The sequence below is a fragment of the Carassius gibelio genome, chromosome A19, assembly GCF_023724105.1.
Source record: "Carassius gibelio isolate Cgi1373 ecotype wild population from Czech Republic chromosome A19, carGib1.2-hapl.c, whole genome shotgun sequence".
In the NCBI taxonomy this organism is placed as follows: Eukaryota; Metazoa; Chordata; class Actinopteri; order Cypriniformes; family Cyprinidae; genus Carassius; species Carassius gibelio.
Genome location: NC_068389.1, coordinates 7,606,901 through 7,622,835, shown reverse-complemented (window position 1 = coordinate 7,622,835; position 15,935 = coordinate 7,606,901). Strand labels below are relative to the sequence as shown.

At 38.5% G+C, this 15,935-nt stretch overlaps 2 protein-coding genes across 2 annotated transcripts; both read left to right on the top strand.

Moving 5' to 3' along the window:
- Positions 1-181: 181 nt before the first annotated feature.
- On the top strand, positions 182-1,721 carry polr2k (RNA polymerase II, I and III subunit K). The gene is made up of 4 exons (XM_052533770.1): positions 182-283; positions 591-654; positions 785-877; positions 1,609-1,721. The coding sequence occupies exons 2-4, from the start codon at positions 594-596 to the stop codon at positions 1,629-1,631; spliced, it is 177 nt and encodes a 58-aa protein (XP_052389730.1). The 5' UTR covers positions 182-283; positions 591-593; the 3' UTR covers positions 1,632-1,721.
- Positions 1,722-3,240: 1,519 nt separating this feature from the next.
- spag1a (sperm associated antigen 1a) lies at positions 3,241-15,805 on the top strand. The gene is made up of 8 exons (XM_052533768.1): positions 3,241-3,709; positions 5,071-5,170; positions 5,676-5,828; positions 6,722-6,876; positions 8,702-8,843; positions 9,331-9,457; positions 9,644-9,770; positions 14,935-15,805. The coding sequence occupies exons 1-8, from the start codon at positions 3,346-3,348 to the stop codon at positions 14,937-14,939; spliced, it is 1,173 nt and encodes a 390-aa protein (XP_052389728.1). The 5' UTR covers positions 3,241-3,345; the 3' UTR covers positions 14,940-15,805.
- Positions 15,806-15,935: the final 130 nt, after the last annotated feature.

The following is a 15,935-nucleotide window of genomic DNA, read 5'->3' as shown; positions in this document are numbered from 1 at the left end:
TTATTACGTGTGGTTGCCGATATATACACGCTTAATGGCGCGATTTCATAATTTTTCGCGGCCGTCTGAATTAATAAATATTATTGAAACAAAATAAAAGTCCGGGATAAACTGCGTAAAATTCTAAGCTCCTCCCGCCAGAGTTTGACTAGCACCTCTCAGGCGTTCGATTGCTGTCAATCATTCGTTTCAACCAATAGCAGCGCTCGTTACTATGAAGTCTCTTTGTAAGTAACGCGCTTGCGTAAAAACAAAAGCGTTTTATAGAGCTCACGCGGGAAAGGTAACGCTTTGACTATTTACATTTGAAGCAAATTAAATTAAAAAAAATAATGTCGTGCGGGTTTGTGTCTTATATAAATATGAAGAGCAATGCATCTAGCCAGTCTGTAACAGTAGAACGTGTTCGCAGACATTATTACTTCATCAGCACTAGAATACTGATAAAGTCTCTTACATGTGTGCTTAGACTAAAGTCTAGCTCATAAAACTAATAGATGCATGATTATATATTAATTTAAAGGTATATATAATATATGTATAGTCTTAATTAATTAATTAAGTAGTAGCTGTTAATGTGTGTTTTTCAGGCCATGGATTCTCAGGAAAAAATCCAGCCTCCTAAACAGCAGCCGATGATCTACATTTGTGGAGGTAATGCTTTTAATTATGTCCCTCATGTGTTATATGTATTAGTCATGGTTATATAATCATGTCTTTCATAACTGTGCAAACAAGATCCCATCATCAAATCTCTATTAAGTGTGTATTTGTTGTGTTTCAGAGTGTCACACAGAAAACGAGATCAAGGCCAGAGACCCCATCAGATGCAGAGAGTGTGGTTACAGGATCATGTACAAGAAGAGGACCAAAAGACGTATCCTTTCTCAACTAAAGAGTGGTTAAAAGAGTAGCTTATGGAAGTAAAATAATGACAAATGTCTTAGAAACAAAAAAGGCATGTTGCTAAATAAACAACTGTTAAATCTCAGCCTCTAAAAACACAAGCCCTTGAAAATACAAGGCATAAAATGCAAGCACTGTTAACGTAATGCATTATTGTTTCAATTCAACATGCTGCTTCATTTCAAAGACATGTCATTGTTTTACTTTTATAGTAGTTCACCCCCCAAAAAACGCCCTTTACTTAACCTCATGTCGTTGCAAACCAAAACCCACGTTATATGTGGTTATTTTTTCCATGTAAAATTATTTAAAATCTGCTTTTTTCCATTCAGTGACAGTTCATAGTCACCACATCTGTGAAGCTCTAATAAAAACCATCTGACTGTTTGAAGTTATATAAAACAGACCATTTAAATTTGTTCATCTGAACTCTCATTGTGTGAAAAACAGAAATCTGCTTAACAATTCTTATGCATTTCATAAAACATATGCAGATGAGTAAATTGTGACTGTTTTTTGGGTGAACTACTACTTTGATTCTTCTGATAATTAAAAAATGACACTCTTGCCATGGTTTCTTGATTCAGACATGCATGCTATAGTCATTAAGTCATTATAGTTCTGTTTACATTGTGTTTATTTTGTGGTCCTAGTATTTTCCATCCTGTTTTCCTTGTATTTAGCCTTAACTCTTGTGTCCAGTGGTTGTATTTGATGCCCGATGAGATGCATCTGCTGGTTTTTCTGTTAGAATTAGCTTTTTTTTTATCTTTGAATGTGTAAATACATGAGTAAAATACAATTTACAAACAAAATCTTGAGTGAATGTTTTCTCTTTGTATTTGCAATGTAGAATTATAAAGTGTTTTTTTTTCTTCTGGTGCTCAAATCATGTTTAGCGAGTTGTTCTTGTCGGGTTTAGGAGGGATGGGATACATTAGTGTAAATTCACAAGTGAAATGGCTCAGTTGTTAACAGAGCAGTGATAATGAAGCACAGTTGATGCAGAAATCCCGTTAAAACCACGCAGCTTTCTGTGGGTCACCGCAGTGAATTCACATGACCAGCTTGTGATCCCGTTGTCAAATCTGCACGGGGAAATGTTTTGCCCTCGCGCAGTATTCTCAATCACATGAATTCCTATCGAAATGACTGGATTTCACTCACTCTCGAGCAACAGTTAATGCGACCACCCCTTCAGTGGATAGAAAAGGTAATATAAATTAAAGATTGTCATGATATTTGGTATCATTGTAGTGTTTAATAGAGTATAAACCTGATGATCATGTGATCCAGCATGAAATATGGAAAAAAAAAAAAAAACATCTTGTGATTTAATGGATGTGATGAATTCAGATGACCGACATTTGAACAGTGATCTAGAAATGGCTTTGTTATAAATGTTATAAAACTTTGTTTTCTCTGTGTCTGGAAAATGTTTACTAGCCTGCAAAATTTGTTTCTGTGACCAACATTGAAATGGCTACACAGAATAACTGCTGTTTTCTTTTTTAATGTTTTTTGGCTATTATAACACAAAATAAATGTTCTGTTTCTTTCAATGAACAATTAGTGGTCTCTCTCTCTCTCTCTCTCTCTCTCTACATGTATATATATATATATTTTTATAAAAATTAATTATATTTTAAGTCTTGCCAAGGCTACATTTATGTGATTGAAAATACAGTAAAAATAATAACGAGAAATATAAAAAAATAAAATAACCATTTGCTATTTTAATGTGTTTATATAATAATATGCAATAATATTTAATTTTTCAGCATCATTCCTCCAGTCTTCAGTGTCACATGATCCTTCAGAAATCATGATCAAGAAACATTGATTATTAGTAGTACCGATATTGAAAACAGTTCATATTTATGTGGAAACACCACCATTCAAAAGTATGTGCTAAGGTTTTAAATATCCCTTTTTTTCAGATGCATTAAATTGAACAGAAGTGACAACAAAAGATTTCTATTTCAAATAAATGCTCTTCTTTTAACTTTCTATTCACCAAAGAATCCTGAAAAAAAATATCAAGCAGCAAAGATAGTTGTATAGAAAGAGCAATAAATCATCATATTATACTGAAGACTGGAGGAATGCTGCTGGAGGTGGTTTTTCTGAGAGCACAGAGAAGCAGTGTCAGCTGAAGGGCTCTGCAGCTGGTTTTGTACACAATGTAATCCAGCAGGAGCGTCTGAACTGCTCTGGCTGCTGTTTGACAGTAAACCTCCCCCTCTCTGCAGCAGCTCCGCAGCCCCTCCCCCCTCGTGATGTCACGGCTCAGAGCTTCCCGCAGGAGGCGTGTCCTCCCACGTCTGACCGAGCCTCACAGTCTGCGCAGGAACAGGAAGAGAGCGAGAGTGTATGAGTGTGTGTGAGTGTGTGTGAGGACGGGAGCTCGCTGTACTGAAGTAGGGACTGAGGGCAGTCATGGGGAATTCACAGAAGAAGGGCCCCGGTCACGGAGAGGGAGGGGGCCCGCACTCTCAACCTGGGACCCCGGGACACAAGAGGAGCCCTGGAAACAACACAGCCAGCTCAAAGGAAGTCCAAGGGAAGAGGCCGGCAGTCAATGGCACCCTTCCAGCCGACAAGAGCCAGGATGAGCCTCGGGGCTCTGGTGCGGTGCACAGTGGTACTGCTGGGGCGAGCTGTAATCTGGACGCCCCGTGTGGGGCCCTTCCTCCTCCACTGGCCAGGCTCAAAAATGAGGGCAATATGTTGTTCAAAAATGGACAGTTCGGGGACGCGCTGGAGAAATACACACAGGCCATTGACGGATGTACAGAAGCTGGTAGAGTACAGATAATCTATACTTACTGTCAAAGTCATACGTGATATTTGTGTTTAAACGGTCTGTGGTTTTACAGAGATTAGACCTTTCTGGTAAGGTGGCTATTTTGGCAAGGTGTTCATTGTTTTTCTGGTTTACTGGCATAAAAGTACTGTTTTTTAATGATTCTGGTAGGATGCAAGTATTTTGTGTTGAATTATCTTGAAATATTATATTTGACACATTTTGGGTGTCACCCAAATGCCATGTTTGGCAGCATATATATACTGATTTATTTAGTTAACCACGGCATATTTCAAGGATTCAGGAGTGCAAGAATTAACCTCAAAATAATATATCATATGTGTATGATAAAATAATATATTTAACCATTTTTGGTGTCACCACAATGCATGGTATTTTATAGTATCTATATTTTTCCTACTATTTATAGTATATTTCAAATTAATCAACATGTTTCAGTCATTCTGCTTGGGTACAAGCATTTTGTGTTAAAGTAACCTGAAGTTATATGTGATGCATGTGTTACTACAGATTTAGGTATTACCAAGATGGTATTTTTGGTTAAGGGGATAATTTTGGCATAGCTATGGTTGTTTTCATAGTTTACTGACTTAAAAGCAGTTGGTTTTAAATGATTCTGATGGGATACAAGTACTTTGTAGTCAATTATATCCAAATTATATTTATATTATCATATTTTAAACAGATTTTGGTTTCAGTAAAGTGGCATTATTGGCAAGCTGACAATATTTTGATACTTAAAAGTGGCTCAAAAAGTGCTGTATTTATTTATTTTCATATTAACCAACATATTTTAATGATTCTAGCGGGGTGAATGTATGTATATTATATGTGTGCATTAATAGTATGTTTAACAGTTTTTGGGTGTTAGAAACCAGCACGTTTATAATGAATCTTCTTGTAGTCTGGATCACAAAAGCGTGTTGCGCAAACATTGCGTAGATCCTGTTTTGCAGTGTTTAGTAATGCAGGGGAAGGAATCGAGATGTCCCACAGAGAAGATCTTAAACCACTGGTCATTGATCCACTGCATTTTTGGGGACTAAAGCTGCATTGTGGTGAAACTGAATTGAAAGCGTTTCACAAGACTGACACTTCCACTTCTGTGCATTCTGGGTGTGCTCACTGAAGTTACGTAATGGGCCGTTTGAAGGCAGCGATGTATCTTGCGTTTATTCTATGACTAGTTAGGTTTGTAAAATGGTATCAGGTGACTAAACAAAATGTATCCCAGCATAAATGGCTGCCTGAACTCTGAACCCTTCCTCCCACTCGTGTCCATGCAGATCTAAAGCTGCTATCCGAGTCTATTTCCAGCGCTCTGCTTGTGTTTGCAGGTATCGACAGCCCAGAGGATCTCTGTACTCTGTACTCCAACAGAGCTGCGTGCTACCTCAAAGATGGAAACAGCGCAGACTGCATTCAGGACTGCAGCAGGTTAACCACACATTTACATTCTCCCTCTGTTCAACTGCCAGTCACACAATGACCAGACATTCACAGTATAAACGAGAGGCACAGTGCTGCGTTCAGCCTGGATTTACTGCAAGTGCATGTGACTGACTCAGAAAGATTAACACCCGACGCAGTTAGTTGCTCTGTAAGGAGCTTTACTACCAGCAGACTGGTTAACCGTGACTAAGATCCTCAGCAGTCTGTTACCATCCTCTCCTCCTTTGGAGGGAAATAATAACATGTCATTGAGTCGGTGCTATCCTGTTTGGACGCATCTGTTCTTTAATCTTATAGAGACAGGAAAATTATGGGTGCAGAAAATAGAAAATAATGCAAGCTTTAGGTGGTAAATGGGTATATTTTGTCTGAAAGACTCCAACACATGCAGCTTTATGAATGGCTTCCTATTTATATTAAGAGAGTTCACTGTAGGGCACAGGATCAGAGAAAGATCCTGATCCTCTTGTTACATCCTGTTTGTTTATAGGGCTCTGGAGCTCCGCCCCTTCTCGCTGAAGCCCCTCCTCCGGCGGGCGATGGCGTATGAGACTCTGGAGCGCTACAGCAAGGCCTATGTGGATTACAAGACAGTCCTGCAGATAGACGTCAGCGTGCAGGCGGCTCACGACAGCGTGCACAGGTACAATACACAGGCCGCAGGATCACATTTCTGGAGTATTTTAATATGTTTACAAATGTAGCTTTTTAAAAATCTTTTATTAGAGTCAATATCCTGCAAAATAAAAACCTAAACATCCTTAAAATAGGGTTAATTTACTAAGAAGATGAATTACGTGACGACGTATTTTGAGAATATTCTTATATACCATTGGAAAAGTCTGTAACAAATATGGCCCAATGTACTGTTGATACAAAGGAATTTTCTGTTTAGATTTTACACCGGTGTTTTGACCATATTTGGAGTTGCACGTTGCATTGTGTTTTAGGGTTAAAGAAATGTCTGTAAAATTAATAGATAATGGCAAAAAGATACAAGTACTTTTTCCGTCATCGTCAAAGATGCATTTGTCAAGGTTCTGCACATTTTTCTTCCTCAAGTAAACAGATCTCATTTCAAGGATGTTTATATATTTTTCTACTGGAAAACAACAGCGAAGTACTTAAAGGGACAGTACACCCAAAAATGAAAATTCACCCTCATGACTTATTTTCTTCTGCTGAACACAAAAATTTATATTTGGAAGAATTTTAGTAAATAAACAATATATATGTGGTGGGGAAATACTATGGAAGTCAACAGGGACCAGAAACATTCTTAATAAAAAAAAAAATTTTTTTTATATATATTTATATTTATAACAATAATATATTTATTCACATTCTTCTTTTGTGTTCAGCAGAAGAAAAAAAAAGACTCCAGGTTTCAGGTTTAGAACACCTTGAGAGCGAGTAATGATGACTGAATTTAAATTTTTGGGAGAACTGTCCTGTAAGGAAGCTATTTTCTGCAGTCAAATGGTAAACATGAGAGTTCTGTCATTTATTCTGACTGTGTCTGTGATGTGATCTCAGAATCACTAAAATGCTGATCGAGCAGGACGGTCCGGACTGGCGAGAGAAGCTGCCCGAGATCCCGCTGGTCCCGCTTTCGGCCCAGCAGCACCGTAAAGATGAGCCCAGCGCAGAGGTCCTGCAGGCCCGCGCAGACAGAGCCCAGCAGGAGAAGAGTGAGTTCACCTGACCCAAAACCCACCGCACAAGAGAGGAGAGCTGTACTCCACGACGAGCAATAGCACACTATTAGTGAAGCACGTGTAGATGAATAGTATAGTTTAAAATAGTTCAAGACAGTTCTCTTGTGCATATAAATATGACATTATTAGGGAGTGAGATGCATTGATTAGACAAGTACTTCATTTAATGAGCACAGTTTTAATCAACTCGAATCAAACCCAAGAGCCTAGCCCTGCAATCATCATGCTAAATCAGGATCTTTCACTATAGACGTCTTTAAACAGCAACAGCAGCATTAAAATTCAATGTAAAGAAGCAATGCCATTTCTGTGTAAATGCATTCATCCCATCTCTGAGCAGCATTGAACAGTCCGTTTAAAGACTCCTAATGACACCTCAGAAGCACTTCGATGCAATCTTTGCTGTGCAAATTTAGCTAAATTCCTGTCTAATGTTTTTTGGATGCCACATTAGGCGTCTTAACTAGTTTAACCAGCAAGACGTTCTTGATCAACCAGCTTCAGCATCAGACAGATCCTGCAGGTTGACTTTATTATTGAAGCATAAACCAGTCTGGACCCGATATTCGTGCAGAGGTTATAAACACAGATGCATGCATTAATCACAATGCATTTCTAAACAGAAATCCATGCTGGAACTCCAAAGAACTGCGAATGAAGGCCAGTGCTGATGAATAATACATACATGAACACCTCCTAACAATCGCACGCTGGGAAGCCGTGTTAGATTTGATATAGCATGTGACGTTTGATTTTTATTTTTTTGTAGTTCACGTGTTTACAATAGTTATGCAAACAACAGCATTAGTCAGCGTGGATGTTCTACGCTCGATGGCCATCAATAATGTAAAAGCGATAATGTAGTCAGCTCTCATCGTAATGGATCCAGATGGCTCTGCTTTCATTCTGAGCTGAGTAAGGAAGAGCCACACGATCACAAGGCACACATCAACACCTGATCGCATTAACAATGGGACAACCTTTGCTCTGCTGTCCTTTGAGCCAGATGAAGTCATAGCAATGGGTGGATGTTGTGTTATTACACTGCAACTGAGACCAAGCACTGTAAACTCACCATGCACACTGACACGAGCAGTGAAGTGAAGGGACAGGTCTCATTTCAACCCAAAATCAACAGAAAAAGATCAGAAATTACCTAAAAATATATATATAAAAAAAGAAACCAGTAATTAGAATAAAACTGATAAAATCAAATATACATTTTAAGTCAAAAACTTGATACAAATTCATATTTAAATACGTAATGAAAATAAATAATTATAAAAAATAAATAAAAAAATAAATAAATGAAAGCTAAATTGAAGTTACATTTAAAAAAATAAATGAATAAAAATTACAAAAAGCACGTAACAAAAAACCTTTTAAAAAATCAAACGAAAATTCAAAGCTTATTTAAAATGTTTACAAATACTATAATAGTATATAAGTTATACTAAAACAACACTGGAAATTATATTTTGCGTAAAGGAAAAAAAAATCTAATTTGTTGTATCACAAGTGTTGGGACATTATTTAGCAACTTTTGATTTTTGATTTATTTTGAATTTAATAATGTAAAATCATAATAAACTCAAATGTTGTTGTAGTACGATAATGAGAGTTTGGGAGAGACATTTTTATTTGTTTTTGTGATTTTGAGAATTATGACCCAGACATGTTCTTGATGTGTTTTGTGACATTCCCTCTTTTAGAGTGAACAGCTATAGTTTAGGGAAGAGGGGGCTCTTTCAGAAGTATTCAGAAGTGTAACTCTACTGTAAATGGTCTTTCTTCACAGCCAGAAAAGCAGAGGCTCGGTTCACACTGCTGAAACAAGAAGGAAATGAGCTGGTGAAGAGCGGCCAGTTTCAAGGTGCTGCGGACAAATACAGCGAGTGTCTGGCCATCAAACCGAACGAATGTGCCATCTACACCAACAGGTAAAGCGGTCCGGATATATATAATAGGCCAAAAAACATGATTGTCCCTTATTTTCCTTTTCTGAAGCTGGCAACCGAAAAATGCATGTTAAACATAAAATGTATTGTTTGTTTTATATTATACTGATAAATTCGAATGCAATTAAAATTGCAAGATAAATCCTTCATTTCTAAAATCCTGTACACATGCAACAAAATCAGCATATGTGACCGTAGCATACTTTCTGTTTGAAATGTTGCATAATGCATACAGTACTTGCATGATGTAGTATATACACTGTGCAGTAAGAAGCAAGCAGTGCGCTAGTGTTCATGCAGTTCACGCTAAATACGTACAAAGCAGCAATGAACTGAGCCAGCTGCACACGTCCTGTCTCTCATTTGATGGAGCCTTCTAGAAAATGCTGAGACTGGAGCTGGTCAGACAGAAACACAGGAGTCAGGTCACGTGCGCTGCTGAATGAGACATGTCTGTCGTGTTTTCCAGAGCGCTGTGCTATCTCAAGCTGGAAGGTTTCGCAGAAGCCAAACAGGACTGTGATTCTGCACTTCAGATCGAGCCAAACAATAAGAAAGCATTTTACAGACGAGCACTGGCACATAAAGGTTTGAAGGTTTGTATTTTTAGATATTATGCCTTTTATCATCATAATAAAGCATGTGTGCTTCATGTTACATCTAAAGCATTGTAAATAAGGATTGTGTGTGCATATAAAGTCAAGCTCGCCATATCTCACACTGCTGTTGAATTCAGTGCAGTGATGCAGAGTTTGATGCTCTGTGTGTGTGTTCTCGCTCAGGACTATCTGTCAGCCAGCACTGATTTACAGGAAGTGCTGCAGTTGGATCCGAACGTGCAGGAGGCCGAGCAGGAGCTGGAGACGGTCACTAACCTGCTGAGAGAAAGTCTGCTGGCTAATTCTCAAGGTGAAGTCTCACCGCCAAAGAACACATAGGAGAGAGCAGAAACCAGAACGGTTCAGGCTATGTGCAACCGGTTCCTTGGTCGTTTTCTAATCATTTGGGATGTGATAAGATTCTAGTGACAAGACATTTGCCTGGCTGTATCTGAAATCCCTAATAATACGGTTTCATCGGGCTCGCAATGGAGACTCGCAATGATTTGAAAACTGATTGATTTTCAAAAAGGAATTTGTTGAATAAACACGAGTAATGTTACGTACTGCACGTTTAATAATAATAATTCCTTAGATTTATATGTTTAAATATCAAAACAAGGCACAGGTGTTTTTATATCACTGTATTTCTGAAGGAAGACTTGCATGTTTTATGCCTGATAATGCAGCATTTGTGAGCGTAGCTCTGCTTTGTTTACAGCTGTTACTGGGGAAACCTCTATGTAACTATATTGAAACTCCATATACATCGGGAAGAAGGAGGCGGGAACCGGCGCACAATCAAAACACTTTAATATTCAAAAATAAATACAAAACGGCGCACCAGCCCCTCACGGACGACTGGTGCGCATAAAATAAAAAGCAAACACATAAAATAATGTCCCAGGCCTGGTCCTCTCTCGTCCTTCAAGGTCGTCGCTCCAGTTTTATATCCTTCCATCTCCTACGTGGGACTCGATACTGGGGGTGGGGCGCAGGTGCAGCTCATCTCCAATCACTACACCTGGCTTCACTCCTCGTTCCCACGCCTCTCGGCCCCGCACCACTCGCCACACTCTATTTCTCGCACTTTATGCATCTCCTGCTCGTAAATAATTAATTTGCATTTTCATTAAGTCCACCTGATTTAGGCAGCAAACATATTTTGTTATAAAAAAAATATCTACTCTAGAGGGACTTGGCTGTTGTTATTGATTCTATTTGTAAGTCTACCGGAAGTTAAGTTAGGGCTACAAAAGCACGCATGCACAGTAACGTTTGTTTATGTTGTTGCCGTTGAAACCATAGACAGTAAAAGAAATGGACACAGCGACCCCATTGGAACTCAATTGAGACAAGTGAAGCCCATTTTTAGCGTTTTTTAGCACTTCCGTTTCTGACGCGCAGACTCAAACGAAGCTTGACGACATCAGCAACCTGTCTGACAGATTTAAATCTTCTAGTAGCTGTGCGTGCAAACTGCCATCGTTAATCTTGCAGAGACGGCGAGTTTGAGCGGAGAGTTCTTTGTCGTGAGTGAGCAGGAGTAAGTGTTCTTATTAATTATTTTGTGTAGTATTTTAAATTGTAACGCCAGTACGCCATATTAAGTTAATTGCCTGCGAGCTTCTCCTCCTGTCTGTACAGTAATGTGACAGAGAGCCGAGTGGTTATGACGCAATCGTTAGCCTATTTTTTACAAAAACTGTTTCTATGGGGCCATAATGTAACATAGAAGGTAATGGAGCCCTTTATACATTGTCGTGTATCTTTAGAAATAAATAATGGACAAACAGAGTCTTTAAACACCTCAGATGTAAAGTTATTCGCTGTCAAAGTGATGCCAAAATGAATGGGAGTCAATGGGATGTTAACGCAAGTGAAGTTCTGCTAAAAGATGGCAGCCCCCACCCGACTTCAACTTCCGGTCGACTTCATTGGGGCCTGGTGGCAACCTCCCACTCTCTCTTGTGAAGGAAGTGACTAAAACTGTAATTCATCGACTGGCCGCTTGAGGCTGGCTGCAAAAGGGAGTCAGTCCCATAGACTCCCCATGTTAAAATGCCCAACTTTACAGCAGAAAAAAACATGTTTACAGCCTGGTGCAAAAAATGATTTTGGTCTATATTGCTAATTTTGCCCTTTATGACAACTGTGAGGGGGGTGAATTTTTTTTATAACTCATCCGTTTAAATTATATTAAGACTATATTAAGAAGTTCTGCATAATTAAGGGCGTGGCCACTTGAGTGACAGGTGGATTGCCACTGCTGACCTTGTCGCAGAAATAGCGCAGACTGGATGAAGGTGATTATCAAATGCAGTATAGAAAGTCTGCGTGTTCGGGTGCACTTCAAATGACCAAAACACACTCAATTATGTCAAAATACACAGTTTTGGCAAGTAATATTTTAAACACGACCCTAAATGAGTTATAAAGTCCAACATAATCATAAAGAGCTGGGAGAAAACCTGATATGTGTCAGAAATCCCTCACACAATCTTTTGTCTGAAACAGCCGAAAATCATGCAGTGTGTCTCGGGATTTAGATACAATATTGTGACTAACATTGCTGTTTCGCCAACAAAACCATCTGCAACTGTCTGCAAACAACACACAGCCACAGCGTTACCTATTGAATCAGTGTTTTGAACGAATCGGTTGAGTGAATGATTCACTGACTCGCTGAGGATGAGAACCGCAGAAAGAGTCACTGAAAAATCAGACTGTGACCAGAGCGGATTTATTCATAAACAATTAAAACACTAATTATCTAGCCGCCACAATAATGAGCCATTGTACCCAAGTGAACTTTAACCTTAGATTTAGCTGACTATTAGTTTACTGAGGCTAGGGTCATTATTATTACTATTGCTCATAAATGAAGGATCACAACCTTGATCCTTAAGTACTAAACTTTGGCCCATAAACAGGTTTATGCAACAGGTATTAAACAGCAGACTTTTTATGTTTCTCACAGCATGAAAAGTCCCGAAGACTCACACTGAAAGAGGATTGTGATTCATAACGAGAAACCAAAATAGATTTAACAGACACAAACTGCTCAGAAAACATAGGCAACATATTTTCAACCGCCCACAGCGGTCTACCGTCATGCTGGGGAGTTTTGCACAGGAAGACAGCACTTACATTTTTCATAAAATAAGTGCTTCTTGTTTAGCCTTTAAGCCCATTTACACCAAGGATGTTAACGATAACTAGAAAGCCTGGTAATTGAGCACCTAGACATTTCATTTAGGGTGACCATATTTTAGTTTTTCTAAAAGAGGACCGTGGGTGCGTGTGGGGCGGGGGGTGGATGTTTGGTGGTTAAAGTAGTGCAATGACCACATCCCAAATAACAAAACTTAATATGTCATTTCCATATCTAAAATACATGTTTACAGCCACAGTGCAGCTAAAAAAGCTTCCTGCCAGTGGCCATCCTTCACAAAACTTAACATCTAGCACAGTTTTAGGTAGAATGAGAACAAAACATCAAAGTATGCACACACAGCTCTTACCACAGGTGACGTTTTGAGCTTAAAGGTCCTGTTTTTCGTGCTTTTTTTGAAGCTTTGATTGTGTTTACAGTGTGCAATATAACATTTGATCATGTTTCGCGTGTAAAAAAACAGTATTTTTCACACAATTCACCTATCTGTATACCGCTGTTTTCACTGTCACAAAAACAGGCTCATGTCTTCCTTGTTCTATAAGTCCCTCCTTCACAAAATACTTAACGACTTCTGATTGGGCCAGCGGTTCCTGTGTTGTGATTCGACACCAGCTTACAGCTGCCCTCCTGGTAACGTGATTGGGCTAGAACGCACGTGCTGGAGATGTACTTATAATCACAGGAGCGTTTTTACTGACGAGATGCGCATGAAAATCGCATTCGTTTTTTTTGCACAACCCTAACATCTAGTTAACAAAGCGTTGCCCTTTGTGTAATAAGTTAAAGACACTTAAACGCACCAACTTAAATAATAAAATACACTTACCGGTTGTGGTCCATAAACAACGCCTTCTCCAGACAAAGAGGGAACTGCTCCATCTTTCAAGAATAATCTTTGTGTGAATCCAGCATTAAACTGATTGAGATTGAGGAAGCTGTCCTCAGCAAAATGTGCTGCACATAGTTTTACATGTGGATTATAATTTTCTGGAACCGAGTTAAACATAAATTGTAACACATCTCCAAGTACAGCGTTCCTGGGAAGCCCAAACAAAGATGATTGTACTCCAAGATGAAAATAACAGCGTTTCAATGACATGGCGACAAACACAAACTCTTTTACTGTCTATGACACAAACGCAGCTCTTCCTCTTCTCCGTCGGAGCACAACAAGGCCACGCCCCCCTTTTTGTGTATTCATGTGGGCAGAGGTTAATCAAATAAACCGTATTAGTGACGTCATTACTGCAGGAACTAGAGGGATGTAGTCCAAACGGGTCGTTTTTTTGTAGGCGAATTCTGTTAAATCAAATATCTCGCTTAGCATTTAACTTTGAGCTTTAGAATTGTACAGATATTATTTATACTCTAACAACAACATTACACACTAACTAAAGTTTAAAACATGGGATCACGAAGAACGGGAACTTTAAACTCTCTTCATCAGACAATGAACATACATGACAACACCCTTACATACACAACACTAAATCACATGACTGCCCACATGACCACACTTAAAAAAAAAAAAAAAAAACAGGCAGGACAAATCAACAAATCATGGCAAAAATCAAATCAAGAACAGGGCAAAAAGCTAATCACATAAACGTGAGAGCAGCACTGAATTACAAACACAAATACATCACACTTAATATAGGACTACTGAATGTTCAAAATTACACCAAAGAAAATACCAAAATGCTAAAGATACATCCAAAACAAACATCTTACCTTCTTAATCACTATAATATTTTAAGAAAATGTTGCGTTATAATTATCAAAACGAAGCCAGGTGCAACAGGTGAACAGGTTACATGTGTTTCTTTATTCCTCACTTTTTTACACACACACAACTTGTACTCATCTCTCTTCTTTTACTGCTCTCCTCTCCTCCTTGTATCTCGCTCTTAAAATGCTACCTCCCCCTAGTGGTCTGAGTAAGTATTATACTGAATAACAGGACACCACACGAATATCAAAATCTTCAATGAGACCATTAAGAGATAAAATATTCAAAGTATAAATCCAATATGCTTTACGTTTACATACCTTTTTTCTCTGAATTCTGATTTATTTCTCAATTTCTCACAATTCTGGATTTAGGTGATATCCTACAATTCAAACCTCCCCCCCAGAAATTTGAGTCTATATCTTGCAAAATCAGACTTTTTCCACATAGTTTACATGTTGCAATTTCCAGTTTTTTCCCCACAGGGTTCAAATCTAGCACTGGCTGGTAACAGCTGGCTTCAACATGACACACTTGATGCTGATTATGACCGTTTCCTCTCTGCAGGTTGACATCGAGGCAATAATTAGGAAACCAACAGAGGGCTACAGGAAGAACAGACCCTCCTTCATTAAAGCCAGACACAGCGGATCCAGCGAGCCTGGGAATTCAGCTCATGGGTCCCACAGTCCTGCATCGAGGGTCATTCATCCTTAGACTGTCATGCGTTCCTTCCAGCAAACACTCATCTCACCTTCTTCAAGGAATATTGTCTGATGCAATGCTGACACTGCAAAGCAAAGCATGCAAACGGTTCATCCTCTGTAACTCTGGCTTCCGTAGGCTTCAGGATTCTCGTGTTTTGATGGGACAGTTGTCATGTGTTTAAGAGAGAATGTGCCTTTTAAAAGAAGCTGTGGCTCACATACTGAGTGATTTAACACTCTCAGAAAAAATTGTAAAGGACAATTTAATTTGCTATGTCTAAATGTCTGATTTCTCAGAATTTAATATATTTTTAATAGCTGCTGCATTGTACGGTGTAATATATACATGTTGCTCATGTAGTGTCATTGTTGTTTCGACATCTTCCAGCCTCCAGCCCCACCATTATCTCAATATGCATTGATAAAACGTAAGATCCCACAAGGTATGAATGTGCAATAACATTAGATGTAGTTTTTTTTTTGGTGAGGGGGATGTAAGCAAAAGAAACATGTTTCAGATAAATAAATTTGCATCGACTAAACAAATGGCTTCATAAATTACTAGGTGAAATATTTCGGGCATTAGACTTGATTGGGTTTCGAAATGATGTAACAGTAGTTTTAAAATAGCAAAACCACTGGAAAGAGAAGAAAAAAACAGCAATAGTGTTAACTATTTTTTATTGGTATTTATTAAATAGAATAATAAATAATATTTCCATGTGATCAAAGTTGCATTTTCAGCATCATTACTCGTTTTCAGTGTCGCATGAACCTTCAGAAAGCTATATATATATGCACACACAAACTTTTTTGTAAGATTTGTAGTTCATTAATGAAATGTAGGAGATTTGTGACAGC

Excerpts from the sequence above, each read along its gene's own strand:
- spag1a (XM_052533768.1), top strand. The coding sequence starts at position 3,346 with ATGGGGAATTCACAGAAGAAGGGCCCCGGTCACGGAGAGGGAGGGGGC. Across the intron at positions 3,710-5,070 it reads TGACGGATGTACAGAAGCTG|GTATCGACAGCCCAGAGGAT; the intron begins GTAGAGTACAGA and ends TTGTGTTTGCAG. Across the intron at positions 5,171-5,675 it reads TGCATTCAGGACTGCAGCAG|GGCTCTGGAGCTCCGCCCCT; the intron begins GTTAACCACACA and ends GTTTGTTTATAG.
- polr2k (XM_052533770.1), top strand. The coding sequence starts at position 594 with ATGGATTCTCAGGAAAAAATCCAGCCTCCTAAACAGCAGCCGATGATC. Across the intron at positions 655-784 it reads GATGATCTACATTTGTGGAG|AGTGTCACACAGAAAACGAG; the intron begins GTAATGCTTTTA and ends GTTGTGTTTCAG. Across the intron at positions 878-1,608 it reads CAAGAAGAGGACCAAAAGAC|TGGTTGTATTTGATGCCCGA; the intron begins GTATCCTTTCTC and ends TCTTGTGTCCAG.